Raw genomic sequence first — 15,888 nt, forward strand, 5'->3', positions numbered from 1 at the left:
AAACTCCGAAGAGAATTCTGTACTGGAGGATTTATTCTAGGGTTTCCTTAACTCCTTCACAAAATGCCAAAAGACAATACCCTGGAAAGCAGAGCTGTTCTGAAGCATCCTAAATGACAGGACCACTACTTCCCCATGCCAAGCAGCCACATCAGAGAAGTACTAACATTAAATGATGAGAGGGCACCTATTCTGGAAGGCAGCTATGCTCACCACTATACCACCAACGCAAGAGGGCACCTATTCTGGATCGTCTCTATGCTAAACCTGTCAGGATTCTCCACCTCCTCTAAGAGAGGGCAAAAAAATGCCAAGGCATAGCTCTCCCGCAATCTTTGTAGGGATAGGAATTCCCAATCCCACTGAGGTTGGTTTACTTCATCCTATTCTCTGGTTATCCCCTTGCCCCAATCTTGCTAGGATAAGTTAGAGAATGAATCATGTAATTCATCCCCTCTACTGGAAACTGGTCCAAAAGCTTGAAGCCTATTCAGGCCATCCCCAGCTCCCCCGGCCCATTCCTGAGCCTACCTGAGCGCTGTAGCTGCTGCTGCATCATTGCCAGATGCAGAGGTGTCCCAGGGCGAGGGTTTAGGAGAGGGTGACTAGCTGCAGGTAAAGGGTAAAACGGTTGACCCAGGATTGGGCCAGATAGTCCCTGTAAATGAGTCAGGTCCATCCCAGGAGGAAGCACACCTGTTGGGCAGGAAAAAACAAAACTGGTGAGAAGTTATCAATCTGCCTGGAAATTTTCAAGCTTTGCTGACCTACAAGTTTTTTTAGCAATGAGCAATGCTCTTAAGCTAGCCAGCTGCTTCATCTTTTAATGGACTAAGGGATAGTTTGGATTGGACCCACTACCCACGAGTTAGATGGAAAACCTAGCACCAGTTTTCTAGGGATAAACTTCTCACAGTATAGTACTTCTTCAATTCTGGCAACTGTCGTCATGCCAGGTCAGAAACTCACCAGCTTGGAGCAAACTTGGAAGATGCTGTGGATGTACTCCCTGGGCCAGCATCCTTTGGACCAACCCTGGGTGAAGCTGGTGAGCAGGCCGAACGATGGGGACATGGGGGACAAGGGGAACTTGGTGGACAGGGCGGAGAAAGGGTGTTCCTGGAACCGGGGATGCCAAAGTGGGTGTTTTTCTCCCAGCTGCTTTAGGTCGATAATCTTGCTCTTTGGTGTAACGGTTAGTTTGAGACAGTGGGGTAGAACATGAAGACCGCTGCAACGTTGAAAGTTTGGGATTTGTAGTGGGAGAAGAGTCTCGATCAGCACTGGGCACAGAGTTGGATGACAGCAGGTTCTCTGTAAGGACCCGACAAACAATAGTTTGGTATTGGCAAACTTCTCCCAAACATGGTCTTCCCAATGATCTAGCAAATCTCATTTCTTAGAAAGTTTACAGTCCTTATTTGATCCCCTCAGCAGACTGAGAGGCTTGTATCATAGGAACCATCATTTGCCTTATGAACAGGCCTAGTCAGGGTCACAGGGGTAGTCAGGGACACAGCTGGAACTAGACCCCAAGATTGCTAGTCTCCAAATGCCTTGCTGGAACAAAGTTTATTTTTCGTACTATCTTCCCAACCCAGGAATAGCTATGGGCAAGTGAACCCGGCTTAAGGTCTGGTGGTCTAACTTAGGCACCTTGCTCTGCCTGCCCATATGGTTGTGGGTCAGATCTGTGTGGGAGCTAGTACTGTCCTAGTCAACTGCTTGGGATTAACATGCATTTTTAGCCTAAGGGGAAAGTAAAATTATGCAAATCCATCACAACAGAAATTACAGTCTAGTGAAGGAATCTGAACTGCCTTTTAGTAGGACCAATAGAATTTCCTTTTTTGCCAGAAGCTTGCTCATACGCAAAAAGCTCTCAGACCAATACTGTAGACTTTTGTAAACCTAACTTACTAGAATCTATTTCACGGGCAGAGGGAGAATCTCAAGCAGACTTCGAGCTGAGCACATAGTGAGCCGAGCACACAGCCGGGGCTCATGACTTGAGCTGAAATCAAGAGTTGGACGCTTAACTGAGCCACTCAGGAGCCCCTTCTATATACTTCTAAAAGGCTCTCCACACCTTATGCTTCACCCATTGCTGGATTTTGCTGGACACTTAGTCTCCACAGGCTAGAGAGAACGTTTCAGAAGTAAAACTGGTTGTACCACATTAATTTGCCAAATAAATGTACTAATCAACTTTGAAGCCTCAATAAGGATTCTAAACTAGGGGCGCCTGGGTGGCTCAGTTGGTTAAGCGTCCACCTTTGGCTCAGGTCATGATCCTAGAGTCCCAGGATGGAGCCGTGCATCCAGCTCCCTGCTCAACAGGGAGTCAGCTTCGCCCTTTGCTCCTCCCACCGGCTCATGTTCTCTCACTCAAATAAATAAAAATCTTAAAAAAAAAAAAAAAAAAGATTCTAAACTAAAACTCTTCCTCATACTAGCACTCATACCACTATTAGATTGGTCAGAATGTCAAATGGCCAAGCAGCTGTGAACTGGTACAATGCCTTTCTGTCAGACACTGAACTGTGGTCCAAAGTAGGCAAGGGTTTTCCGTAGGGATTTGCAGAGAATAAGGTTAGCTGGTGAGCACTCACGCCCATGCTCTGTCACATACTTTCTTGGGCAGTACACCCTCAATAGCTCTGCATTACCTTCACTGGCCTTCTGAGTGTCTTCTTTACTGTCACCAAGAGCTGCTTTTCCAGATGCCGGCTCCTCCTTGCTTTTTTCTTTGCTCTCATACATCTTACGAATCACTGAGGTAGGGGTGAAGGAAGGAGAAAGCTGCGGAGAAAAACAGTATTAGCATGTTCTCTAAGTGCCTTTCCTAATCAAGCCAGGCTTAACTGGTCAAACTACTCAATAAGCTGACGAATCCCCTTACTGGCTACATGTGGCAGAAACCCAACTCCAATGTTCTGGTGTCTAGCTGCTGGAGGAAAAGAAACAGGATGGGCCAGACAGGTGGTGCCCTAAGTGCATCATCCCTTGCTCACATCAAATTCTCATCAAAACCTAGATTTAGCTCGAGCACAAAGGTAGTTAAAGCACAGAACTTCAACCTACCCACTCATCTGTGTCTGTGGTGATAGGGGCCTACCTATGCAGCCCCTGCTTCGGCCATTTCCCTAGCCTGGGATTAGGCTGAGAACACAGAAGAACATGGCCAGAAGTATACCCTAGAGCAACAGCCCTTCCAGCTGGGAAAGGACAGTTCAGAGACAACCTCAGAACCTAAATTTCTCTATATTCTTAATGAATCCCATCTTAACTTCGCTACCAGAAAATTCACAATTATCTTAACAGTCTCCTCAGCCCCTAGGATTCCTTTTGGGGTCATTTGACCCCATCTCTTCACTGCCCATTTTTACTTTGATGATTTTATTGTGCATGTGACTTTTCTCATTAATCCTAACTCCTTGATGGCAGGAGACAGGGCATGAATTAGGAACAGAGAAGCCCCTTCTAGACCCTGTCTTCAAAGTGCTTGGTGCCAAAGACCTGGTCCTGAAGCAGAGTAACAGTTTTTCCCCTTGTCTATCAGCTTTGACAAGGCGATAGAGGTTTCTGGGGGATAAAACTTAAAAAAAAGAAAAGCTAATACGAATGAGTCCATTGTAAAACTAGATTTAACAACACAAATAAGCAAACTCCTTTGTCCTAGCTTTAATTCATATCACAGACCTGAATCTATGAAGTTCCCACCATGTTTCACTGGATTCCCCATGATCCAACCCGTTTAGCCCCCATCCATCTCACCTCCTTTCACCTCTATCATCCTCTACTCCCCACTCCAACTGTTCATTTGTTTGAACATATTATATCACCTTGTATGTTTTAGCCCATACTCATCTATCTGCTGGAGCATACTTTCCCCAGTATAGGGGCTTCACTAGAATCCTAAGAGTTAGACTGTATCCTGAAAGGGGAAGATCTAATAAATATTAAGCCAGTTATTCCTAGAAAGGCATTTAAGGACATTGTGGGGTACACAGTGATAAAATATAAGCACAACCAAACAGAGAAAGCCTTAAAGTCACTCACAAAAGCAAAGGTCACTGACCATGCTTGTGATGGAGGCAGCGGGGGCAGGGGAAGAGGAATTCCCTCGGTGCACGGGTGCTGGTGACTTGGTCACTCGCTGTTGCCTGTGAACAAACCAAGTATCAGTATGGGCTCCAAGCAGCTCAAACTCCAAATCCTAAAACCAAAGAATACTCAAGACCAGCCTAGGACTTTAATATCCCATTCCCTCAACCATTTCAATTTTCCAAGCATTTATTAAGTGCCTAACATATGCAAAACCACATGCTACGTTCTGAGGGAAGACAAAAGATAAACATGGTCCTCGGCCTTGCAGGAACTCTTGTCTAGAAGAGGGACACTAACCAGGGCAAACTAAGGCATGTAGATATTAGGGGCGCCTGGGTGGCTCAGTCATTAAGTGTCTGTTCAGATCATGATCCCAGGGTCCTGGGATCGAGCCCCGCATCGGGCTCCCTGCTCAGCGGGAAGCCTGCTTCTCCCTCTCCCACTCCCCCTGCTGGTGTTCCCTCTCTTCCTGTGTCTCTCTCTGTCAAATACATAAAATCTTAAAAAAAAAAAAAAAAAAAAGAAAAAAGGCATGTAGATACTAGATAACAATAAGGTGAAAGGGAAAATAAAGTATACAGAAGGAGTGACACAATACTCTTAACTGAAGAGACTCCAGGAAAGCTTCTCTGGGAAGAAGCTGCATTAAATTGAGTGTGACCAATGAGAAAGCTGTTAAGATGGAGAACAACGATTCAAGTAGAAGGATCAGGTTCAAGGCCTTGGGAATGTAGGGTTATCCAGGGCTGGTGTATAGTTTATTTGTAGATTATGTCGGGGGGGTCAGGCTATGAATCTTCATTCTGTGGGCCAGGCTGTGCTCCAGAGAGTAGGGAGCAATAGTAACTAGCACAGGGCCTGGCAAAGAACTGATGCAATGTAAGACACTGTTTCAGATCAAACAGAGTACCAAGAGTTTCAGCTATTTCAAGACCTAGTAACATGCAGCATTCCCCATCACTCCTGGTCCACACACAAGGTTGATCCCAGGCCTCCCAAACTCTCAAACTCCCGAAGATTAAAAGAATAAATTTCCCTTTTCACCCCATTCTACTCATTTTCCCTTCACTTGGAGAAAACAGGAAACAGCTGAAGATGTAAAAAGGCTCAGGGAAGAATGAATTATATGAGCTCACTGGTTAATGAGAGTTTCACTGCCATTTCAGCTATCAGACCTTGTACCATGACGGCCAAAGCTTTAGTGATTCTGGGAGTTCCTAAATCATAAGCAGATGAGACTCCTAAACCCATGGCTTCTTTCCAATCTATACCAGGTAAGCCCCACTGCTGCCATACCGCCAATCTGAGCAACAATGATGGAGAAACCGATCAGTAGTACTCCGAGTGGTCAGGAGGAAAACCCCAAGGCTGGTGGTTCTGCACACCTAGCACTTACTCCTTCTGATGAGCATACTTGAGCATGCGCTATGTGCTAGACACCAGCTAAAGTGCGGGGGATACAGCAATAAACAAAACAGACAAAGAATCTCTGGCCTCATCACATTCTTTTAGTTGCAGGGTAGAGGGGTTACTATGGGCAGAAAGACAAAAAATAGTAATCCAGAAGGTGGTAAGTACAATAAAAAACAAATAAAAAAACCCCAGACATGTCTGTTGGGGGACACAAGTGTATACAGGGTGTTCGGGGAGGGCTCGAGAGGTCAACATTTGATTCAAACAACATGAAGGCCCTGCTGACACTGACTCAGGTCTCCTTATTAGTTTCTGAGGCTCTTGAATTTTAAAAAAAATCTAAGTTTCTATATCTGTAAAATGCAGTAATTTATACCATCTACCTTACAGGGTTGCTGCCAAAAGCAAATAAAATTCTGGATAGCAAAAGTGCTTTGAAAGTCAATAAATCAAGTCAATGAATTATTAAGAAACTACGTTACAGAGAGAAATCCACTGAGAAGCTCAGCAGACCAGTCCTGAGCTCTCTGTTTAGGCTGAGGGCTACTATATACAGATAGAATACATTTATGCAAGAATACAGGGTACTTACTGGTTTCAACGTTTTCTGAAAGTGTCAACAAAACCAGCTGAAGACAATGAGACACTGATATGACAATTTTAAGAATCATATAAATATATAAGTACTTCTTAATTACCAAGTATATTGCTTGGGCAGGACTTAATGATCAGGGATAAACATTTTGGTGATAAAACTGAAAAAAATGAAGGTGGTATTTACTTTTATTTTTCTTTTAGTAATCTGTACACCCAACGTGGGGCTCAAACTTATAAACCCGAGATCAAGAGTTTGCAAGCTTTTCTGACTGAGCGAGCCAGGCACCCCAGTATTTACTTTTTTTTAAGTTTTATTTTTTATTTTATGTTTTTAAAGGTTTTTATTTATTTATTTGACAGAGAGACAGCGAGGGAGGGAACACAAGCAGGGGGAGTGGGAGAGGGAGAAGCAGGCTTCCCGCTGAGCAGGGAGCCCGATGCGGGGCTCGATCCCAGGACCCCGGGATCATGACCTGAGCAGAAGGCAGATGCTTAACGACTGAGCCACCCAGGTGCGCCCCCCCTACCCCCCCGTATTTACTTTTAAAGGCTGGATGGGATCTGAGAAAGGGAAGAGGTATTACCAGGACAGGGCACAGAGGGAGCTTCTGAGTAGCTAACAGAGGAGTTTGTCTTGTAATAAGCTACCCATTTGTTTAATGCAGTTTTGTTTTATTTCATAATAAAAAAGAACGGTATTGCTGCCCCTTTCCCCTAATTTATGGTTCATATTACTACTTGTTGCAACTATTGGAAGGAACAGGAGACTGAAGTCAGTAATCATTTGTTTATAGCTTTGATCAACAAACCCATTAGCTCTGACCAACAGATAATGGATCAGCAAACCTGCATCAAAGGACACTTTGGTAACTCAACAAGGAATCTGTAGAGGAGGAAGCTAGGTGGTTTTGCTTTTCATCATCTCATAACAACAAATACGGAGCTGTGCCAGCTAGCTACATTTGTATAAATGAATGCTTTAAATCAAGAATATAAATAAAATTATGTAGAATGAAAAGCCTAGGCTCCTGCAGAATTCAAACGTATCACTTCCTCTACAGCACATCTGGAGACGGAATTCTCCCCATATATTGTACAAACCCATCAGTGTGTACCACAGAGGATACCACTGTGGATAACTAATTGCTTATTTGTGGAAAACTAACTTGCAAATCCCCATAAGGGCAGCAGGATTAGTTAGTAACTTACCTGTTTCTGAATCCATCTCTGGTTCTGTCCACCTGTGGTTTGCCAAAACCAGGCTGGTAGAAGTTTGCTGCCTGCACTGCGAGGTCATGTGGCAGGGCCAGCCCCTCCAAAGCTGCCTGTTGCAGTTCTAGCTGGCTCATCTGCTGAACGGAGGTGGCAGAGGGAGATGAGCAGAAAAATGAGGCCAGTCCACGCACGTTTTACAGAGGACTCTCTTCACTCTTAGAAAGGTATGTTTCAAGCAGCAGCTGAGAGAGATGAGGCACTGCAAACCTGACTAAATTGTGCTGCCATCCGCTCAACAGGATTTTAATGAAGTATGACTTTAATTATTCACCCATCTTCTAGCTTTTACTGAGCTCAAATTGTAGTTCAAAACCACTTCCAAGCATTGCAACAATTCTCTATCCCACAGTCAACAATAAGGATGAAAAGCAAGCAAAAAACTTAACTCAGACAGACCTGGGCCGTGACAGGGCTCATGGGCTTGCGCAAGCCTTGGAATGGATCTCCGAGGAGCTGCTGTGGTCCTGCTGTGAAACCTGACGGGAAAGTTGCGTACCAGTGAGTGTCAAGAGCGCACACATCTATGAGAGAGCTATTAGCACTACCGTATGCTACTGCTTCTTGAACATCCCCTCTTTCAGGCAAGTACTGACTTCTGGGCTGATCATGTCCCTCTTCTTCTGTGCGCCCACATTGGGCTATGTGGACCTTGATCAGAGCACTTAATGACCCAAATTACTGGTGTATTCATCTACCCCACTAAGCTGTCAGCTCTGTCCCTTTCAGAGCTGAGACCTCTATCTGAGAGAGAAGTGCTTTTCTAGTTAATGATATGGCTCATTATCACCAAGCCAGCTGATAACCAAAGTAGAGTCCAGGGCTTTGAGGCTGACACTCTTCCCATTCTATCTCACTAACTGGGGAAAGGATAGTACAAAAGCTTACTCTGAAGGTATGACTGGCAAGGGGCCAGAGTGCCCATCAGCCTAAAGTGATCCAGGGTGACAGGAACACTGAGATTTTACATAACACTTATGCTAAGACAGCTTTTAGCCACAAGACCTTACAGTTGATATGTACCAATTTCATTAAGTTGGTAGAGAGCTACCACCCTGACTCCTACTCTATCAAGGAAAAACCTAGGAAGCCAAATCAACTTCTCTGAATTCCCAAAATAAGGAACAAGACTAAAGAGCTAGATCCAGGGTGCCTGGGTGGCTCAGTTAGGCGGCTGCCTTCGGCTTGGGTCGTGATCCCAGGGTCCTGGGATCGAGCCCCGCGTCGGGCTCCCTGCTCAGTGGGGAGCCTGCTTCTCCCTCTGCCTGCCTCTCTGCCTACTAGTGCTTCTATCTCTCTGTCAAAAAAAAAAAAAAAAAAAAAGCTAGATCCAATTTATACAATTTTGATCAATCTTAGGAGAAAGAACAATGAGTATATTTATCTAGAAGGGCAGCCAGATAAACGGTCTTCTAATTTTGGGCCTCACCATCCCCCCCAAGAGGCATAATAAATTCACATTTCTTTTTAAGCTCTTTAGGGATGCCCATGAAAAAGACTGTGCAAGGTCCAGGGGACAAGTATAACCTTTGTGGGGGGGGGGCTGGGGGAGAATGGACATACATCTCGGCACAACAGCATTTACCAACTGGTGATGGTATTCTAGGACGAAGGTAGTCTGCTGAGGCTGCTCGTGTCTGAAACACCTGTGACAAGGGAGGAGAGGGTGCTCTTTGGCCCAGTAAAGCTGTTGTAGGCTCCAAACTCCCCATAAGGCCACTCAGAAGATTGGAAGAAGCAGGTCTCTGAACTGGCGGACCCAGAAGTTCCTGAGGGTAGAAAGAGTCATCCTTGTGAACAAACCTACTTCTTCCTCCTAGTCAGAGGCTGTGAATTATGGATTAACTTTTGGAAGCCAACGATGAATGTCCCTCATGCTCCACTGAAGGACTCTGGCACATGTACATGCAACACATTTCTGTCATTGTTCAGCTAACAACATTTGCTTTAAGTTAGTGCTACAAATATAGGTTAGATATTTCAATTTCTATAGAAATTGTAAACCTGTAAGCTGGAAATCAAGGGCTTACTTTGTAATCTTCAGCCACCTCCCCACCCCACAATGAGACTAAGAGCAACACAGAACTATGTCAGGTAGTAACACTGTATCCTCGATTGCCAGGCCACATGGATCATTCTCGAAGGCCCGAAGCTGGGCCAGGACACAAAACCAGTTCAAAGGACTAGTGTTCAGGACTCCGAGGCCTTGGTATAAGATGGTGAAGTACCTGCAGGATGTTCTTAGGGACTGGCTGGCCTGGAATCTCAGCAGGGGACATCAAATGGCTTTCAAGGTTTCGCTAAAAAAGTCAAAGGAAAACTGGTTTTAACCTTCTTACACACTTAACTTACAGGTTCATTGGGAACCACAAGAAAGCATTAAAAACTCCCCAGGGAGTTGGCACTTAAGCAGAATGATATCCAAGGCACAGAAAACTAACTTAGATCCCCTTGTTCCACTTGCTCATCAGACAGGTCCCAAAGATCTGGAAAGGGAAAGAATCTTCACATGTATATGCAAAGTCCACTCAGAGACTCTCATATGGTCTTTTTCTCCCTGTGGCAACTCTAGTGCATTTCACTGTTTCTAACACTGTGACCAAAAGAAGGGAGAAAGAAAACGGTGAAATACAGGAGCACTTCTTAAGAAGCCACAAGTAGGAAACTGTGATAATTTATAGATTTTAATTTTCAAGGCAACCTTTGCTACCCATTATCTTTGAAACAAGATTTATAGACCACAGATAGCAGTTAAAAACCTAGTAAACAACATGAAAGTTTGGCCAGATTTGTTATATTTCAAGAGTTTCACATTTCAGGAAATTTTAACTTTATTATTTTTAAACAAGCTGTTCCAAAATGGCTCTCACATATGGGGCAAAATTCAGATCCTCCACTCTGTTCTTTTAATGCAGCAGCAGTTATCCAAATGGCATCACCTCCTGCACTTCAGGACATCCCTGTGCCCGTTCAGCTTTGCCTGAAATGCTCTGTTACAGTTTCCCCTCTACTAGGTGAAGCTGCAGAGGTCCACAGCAATGTCCTCAGGCATGACAAAGAGCCCAAAGATAACCCAGTGTTTTATTGTTGGTTTTAGAATTGGAACTTTTTTTTTTTTTTTAAAGTAGGCTCTACACCTGGTGTGGCACCCAACTCGGGGCTTGAACTCAAGACTCTGAGATCAAGACCTGAGCTGAGATCAAGAGTCGGATGATCAACCAAGTCATCCGGGCGCCCCTAACTGCAGATGCTTTTAATAAGAGATCTCCTCAAGAGTCATTTAATTCCATCTAACAAAAATGGGCTACTTTACACTACATGGCTTACTATATTTGGATGATAGAGCCTTTACCATTCAGTTTGAAATGGAGTTTAGAGTGAACCAGTATGTCCTATTTTGGTGACAAAACAACAGGACTGAACCTACAAGATGGAGGCAGATTAATAGTATACATGACACATATAGCCATAGTAATTGAAGACTTGATTTTAGGATAGACCATGACTTAACAACAACATGCAAATTAAGCGATATTTTGGGATAATACCTGGTGTGCTTATTACATTACTTTCCTTGTTGCTTTCTTTTCTAGGTTAGGTTTATGCGAACTTTTTGTGTAGCAACTTGAATTATATCCTCCATCCCTTTACACAGGTGTTTGAGGCTCACTCCCTTGACCAGATATATTTCAGAGCACTGAAACCTCAACATCAAACCAGTTACCCTCTCAACGCAGGGTCAACTTTATCAGTATCAAACCCTAGCATCGTATCTGAAACAAAATGTTCAAAACATCAAGTAAACTACTGAATCCCCCTGCTCCCACTTCTTTACTCATTCACACTAAAAGAAGCTACTTCCAAGATGTGACCCAAGCTACTTATAAGCACCTAATCACTAAGACCCAGATGAACAAGCAAAAAGGATAGTTTGTGATCTTTTAATCCGGTCCTCATGTGAAAAGATCTGTATCTAGTGATTCATTGTGGAATTATGGAACTAACTCTTAAGTAACTCATTACTACAGCGGTTTAAGAGAAACATTCCCCTATAATTGGCATGGTGCGGTCAGATACAAAGAAATAAGTCTACCGGAGATGCCTCCTTTCAGAGGTAGAGTCAGTCCTGGCAGTAAGGCCAGCAACAACGGCACCTCTGCTGGAATCTATTGCCAACTGCTGGTCAGATAAAAAACACCAGTTTCCTTCCCTTGGTACGAGGCACAATGAATCATGACCAACTTGTAGCTCCCAGAAAAGATGACAGGAGAAAACAAGAGGCAAAATTCAATTCAATAAATTTGCTGCTAGTTAGCAACAAGAAGAAACCTACGTTTATGTTTTTATTATTCAGGTTTGCCCAGCATCCTCTATCACCTTTATCATCAAGGGATAGCAATACTGACACTTTAGGCCATGGCTGGGAGCCACTGCTAATGTGTTATGACAAAGACCAGTATGGGCTATGCACCTGCATTTACTGACATGCAGTCACCACATGCATAACCCAAATTTGTGCCCCAAAATGTTTTTACAAGTCACAGCTTTTTCTATTTAGTAAATTGACAGAATGCAACGGTCTTGAAAAATCCATCTTAGATATTTTATAAATGATATGTACAACTGCCAACTGCCTAATCAAGAAAGTAGGTAATTCCAGGTATATAGGGGTGATTAAAACATGTGAAAAGAAAGACTTTACTATAAAAACATGGTGAGTTATTTTGGCTTAAGTAGCTGAACAAACTGAAAACTTTCTCTGCAGTGTATCCAAAAAGATATTTTTACACTTTTTTTAAGCAATGACAAAGTTATATCCAAATCTTTCAAATCGTTACACCGTCACCCATAAAACATATAGATTAACCACAAGCCTGCTTTTTCTAATAACAAATAGCACAGTGATAATTAAAGAACACACAAAAGCATCAAGGATCAAATGACTATTAAAGAACTTTCAACTTACTCAGAATACCATTTTGTAAGTCCATTTATTAGTGGGAAGTAGAATAGAAAGGGAAAAGGAGAAAAAAGGCTGGGGTTTGTGCCAAATACTTACGCTGACTTTGGGCTGAGAAGGCAAAGTCCCACTTGCCTTCATGGTGCTCACTAGTTTGTTGAATGCGGTCATATCTCCATCTTTCTTGAGCTGTCGATTGCTCGTTACAGCACTCAGGGTCTCCTCTAAGTGTTCTGCCATGAAGGGAGTCGAATTCTTCACCTGCTGGTCCACCTTCAAGCCCTTGAGCCCCGCTTCTACCTCTTCCACTGACAGCACAACTCCCGAATGCGCTGAAAGATTGAGAAAATCCAAATCAAGCCAAGCAAGGGAATATGTGGTAGGAATGCTCTTCGGCTACCATGATGGTTAAAGTGAAAATAATTTCACAGTTGAACTGAGGTTGTCAGAAAAGGCTGATACCAAAAACACACAAACTGAAGACTCTTAAGATCATGGTTGCTCAGTGGAAACAAGGCCATAATTATGTACTTAGGAAGAGAGGGCATAAAATAAACCCAAAATGTTTAGATGCTAGAAGCTGGGGGACCACAACCATGGGGTGTTATGCTTTAAGACTTAATAAGATCCTAATGTGCATCCTGCAGGAGGACCTCTCGTAATGAGTCTTTTGGAGATTTGTTACCAGGGACAGGAATGCAAGATAGCCTAACATCAGCAAGACTGCTACCTGCACTATAACTATGGTTATTTTATAACTAAGGTTTATGTTGAGGGCGCATAACCTAAGCAAGAACATGGCAGATTGGGGCAAAGGTGTGAGAAGCTGCCAAGTTATGTCCAGGAGGACTACAGCATTAACTGGAGTATAATGATCAGGCTCCAGGTTAAGGAAAAGGACTTGGAGGAAAAGCCCACGATCCACTAACTACTAGATTCTCAAGGAGGTGGTATTGTTTGATAAAAATTTTGAAATACATTAAAACCCACTCTCTATTTGACTTTTGATGAAACAGCAGTACGTTAGAACCAACTGCCTTAAGACTGAGATCCACACTTTTTCAAATGCCTAAAGCAGACTCTTAATAAACACTTACAGCTTTCCTTAAGCTTTTCTTTATTTGCAGAAAGACTGGAAAGAAGAGGTTTTAAATCCACTTTGGCTTTCTGTAGCATTTCTAAAATATCCACTTTATTTTCAGCATGGTCTTCCAGTGGGATAGGAGCAAAATAATTCCCCGAGTTCTGCCCAGGAGAGAGGATTGCTTGTTCCAGACCTAATATTGCAAGTAAATATATTCATTAATTAACTGGTCCCAATAAAGCACAGAAATAGATCTTCAACAGTATTAAAAGGGTACAAATTGAAGGTTTTCTGGTTTTTTAGTATCCAGAGACCCTTTAACCCTAACAGACCCTAACAAAGATAGAATGAACCATGTCAGAGAAGGCTCAAAACCACCTTCAAAGTCAGAATCTGAAGCCATTTTACCTGCTAGTCTCTCCAGTTCTTCATGTGGTGTTGACCCAAGACTGCTGGATCGGCTTCCTGATCGGCTGGGGTTAGAGAACCACCTACTGAACCGACTGGCAGAGACTGACCCTTCTCCCAAAACATCTTCTATCATCTAAAGGGAAAGACAAAAGGAGCTAAGATAATGGTTTCTAGGTGAAAAGAATAACAAGGTTCAAATTTTTAAAAAAGGTCACTTACTTTGAAACTTCCTTTGATGCTGCTGACCTGAAGGTAAACACCCTCAGAATTTACGATTTTCAACATCTTTAATTTTTCTTCCCCTCCAGGGTCATTTCTGAGTAACCCAAAGGTGGGCGTTACTGACCATGTACTTTCTTAGCATATAATGAAAAACCTCCGTGTCACAGAATATGTGGTTTTCTATCCTTTGCGCCTCATTAGAAAATCCAAGAACTATTTAATGTTAATGTTCTCAGAGGACAGTTTCAAAATCAAAATCAGCACCACAGTAAAGCATTCCATTGCCAAGCTGATTAGTGGCCTTCAACTAAATATCAAGTATGGAGAGATGATGAAAGAAAGCCCTTGCTTCAAACTTCAACTTTCTCAAGGTTGTAATGAACATCATAAAATTCAATGGTGACAATTTCAGAAGCTAAGAAGTGGAGTTCACAGAGATTATACCTCCATTCCAAGTTCAGAAAGTGTCAGAATGTGAAAGATGAACTTTTAACTGATCTCTAATATCTGTTTGAACTTAATAGGGAGTTTGCAGGTGTTGGTTTTCTTTTAAATCCAACCTCAACAGTTTTCAGTTTAGTAAGAATAATTAATGTGCTACGATCAGAAACAATTTCTCAACACTATTTCATAATAGTAATTTCCATGATCAATCCTTAAAAACTAGATTGACGCATTAAAAAGAATATTTCAATTCTATTGTCATAAATCCAGTTAATTATCCAAATTGATCTTTATGCAGTGTTCTTATCAATATTTAGAAAAGACAAGGTAAAGCAAATGTCAATCCAAAAAATGAGGCACACCTTGAAAGGCATAAACTTTCATTTCTATACCAATGATAAAGAGAAAACAGATTTTCCCCCAAATTGGTACATGGATGGCAAAGTAGTGACAGTGTTTTATCTACAGACTAGAACCTACAATTTCCAGTCAAAATTCAGCAACAGGTTAGATTTGTTATTTTATTCTCATCTGGAAGAATTTTCTCATAATGTACCCAAACTAAGCCACAAATACTTCTCTTGAACACAAGAATGAGAGATTTTAATTCATGACGCTAATTTATTACTTGTGGTACTCCTATTCAGTTTCAGTCACTCACTTGTAGACTTGCGGACTTTCAAGTGTACTAATTTTGCCAAATTTAAAATATAACAGAAGCTTTTTCAGTAAATGCTTCACTGTGAAAAATTGAGAATTGTATCTAAAATATAACCACCTTAGGGATAAATAGGAATTATTTTAAAACTAAAAGCTATAGTCATTAAAAAGGTTTTAAAGTTGAAAAGAATGTGAAATTGTACAAATAGCCAAAAATCTCTTTGCAATTCAATCCTTTTATTTCCTCTGATCATAGTGTATCCGAAAAAAGAGAAGATACACAAGAGGAACATGAAAAAGTAAAGGACATGAATATAAAGTATATGGACATTTTCTAAAGATGGGACAGTAAGACAGTCATTTCCATATTTTGATCAGTGCCAACTTTGTTTCTGTTAGAGCTGTTTTTTATAGCTATAACATAAAAAGTAGAAACAAAATTACTCTTAAACACATTTAGTGGAAATGCCAATTTCAAGAAACTAAAGCATTTTAAGCCCGAAAGGAATCCTAAGAAGATTCATCTAGTCAGTCATTTTTACCGCACAGCAAGCAAGGACGATCTAACAGCAGTGAGATTTCCTGAACCTTGGTACAGGAAATGGAGAGGGGGACACGCTGCTCTGACTTTTCGGTCAAGACATCCTCCTATGTTCTTGTCAGCCATCAGCTGGTCAAGAAGAGGAGCCTATGAACTATAATCTGGTATGTTTAA

The 15,888-nt window shown here is 42.2% G+C and overlaps 1 protein-coding gene across 6 annotated transcripts in view; it reads right to left on the reverse strand.

The window, feature by feature from the left end:
• The window catches only part of EIF4ENIF1 (eukaryotic translation initiation factor 4E nuclear import factor 1), a 44,928-nt gene that overhangs the window by 844 nt on the left and 28,196 nt on the right, over positions 1 to 15,888 (reverse strand). For 4 of the 6 annotated variants that reach the window (XM_025858221.1, XM_025858219.2, XM_025858220.2 and 1 more), the window contains exons 8-18: positions 13,845 to 13,980; positions 13,450 to 13,629; positions 12,452 to 12,684; positions 9,621 to 9,692; positions 8,978 to 9,161; positions 7,792 to 7,871; positions 7,330 to 7,472; positions 4,082 to 4,166; positions 2,670 to 2,802; positions 970 to 1,314; positions 532 to 696 (exon numbers count right to left, since the gene is read on the reverse strand). In XM_025858221.1, coding sequence (XP_025714006.1) covers positions 532 to 696; positions 970 to 1,314; positions 2,670 to 2,802; positions 4,082 to 4,166; positions 7,330 to 7,472; positions 7,792 to 7,871; positions 8,978 to 9,161; positions 9,621 to 9,692; positions 12,452 to 12,684; positions 13,450 to 13,629; positions 13,845 to 13,980 — 1,756 coding nt within the window. The remainder of the gene's footprint in view (positions 1 to 531; positions 697 to 969; positions 1,315 to 2,669; positions 2,803 to 4,081; positions 4,167 to 7,329; positions 7,473 to 7,791; positions 7,872 to 8,977; positions 9,162 to 9,620; positions 9,693 to 12,451; positions 12,685 to 13,449; positions 13,630 to 13,844; positions 13,981 to 15,888) is intronic. The other 2 variants (XM_073886857.1, XM_073886858.1) reach the window with 2 other exon arrangements.

The sequence above is a fragment of the Callorhinus ursinus genome, unplaced genomic scaffold (genome assembly GCF_003265705.2).
Source record: "Callorhinus ursinus isolate GAN/ISIS: 27379988/994484 unplaced genomic scaffold, GSC_fseal_2.0 scaffold72, whole genome shotgun sequence".
Classification (NCBI taxonomy): domain Eukaryota; kingdom Metazoa; phylum Chordata; class Mammalia; order Carnivora; family Otariidae; genus Callorhinus; species Callorhinus ursinus.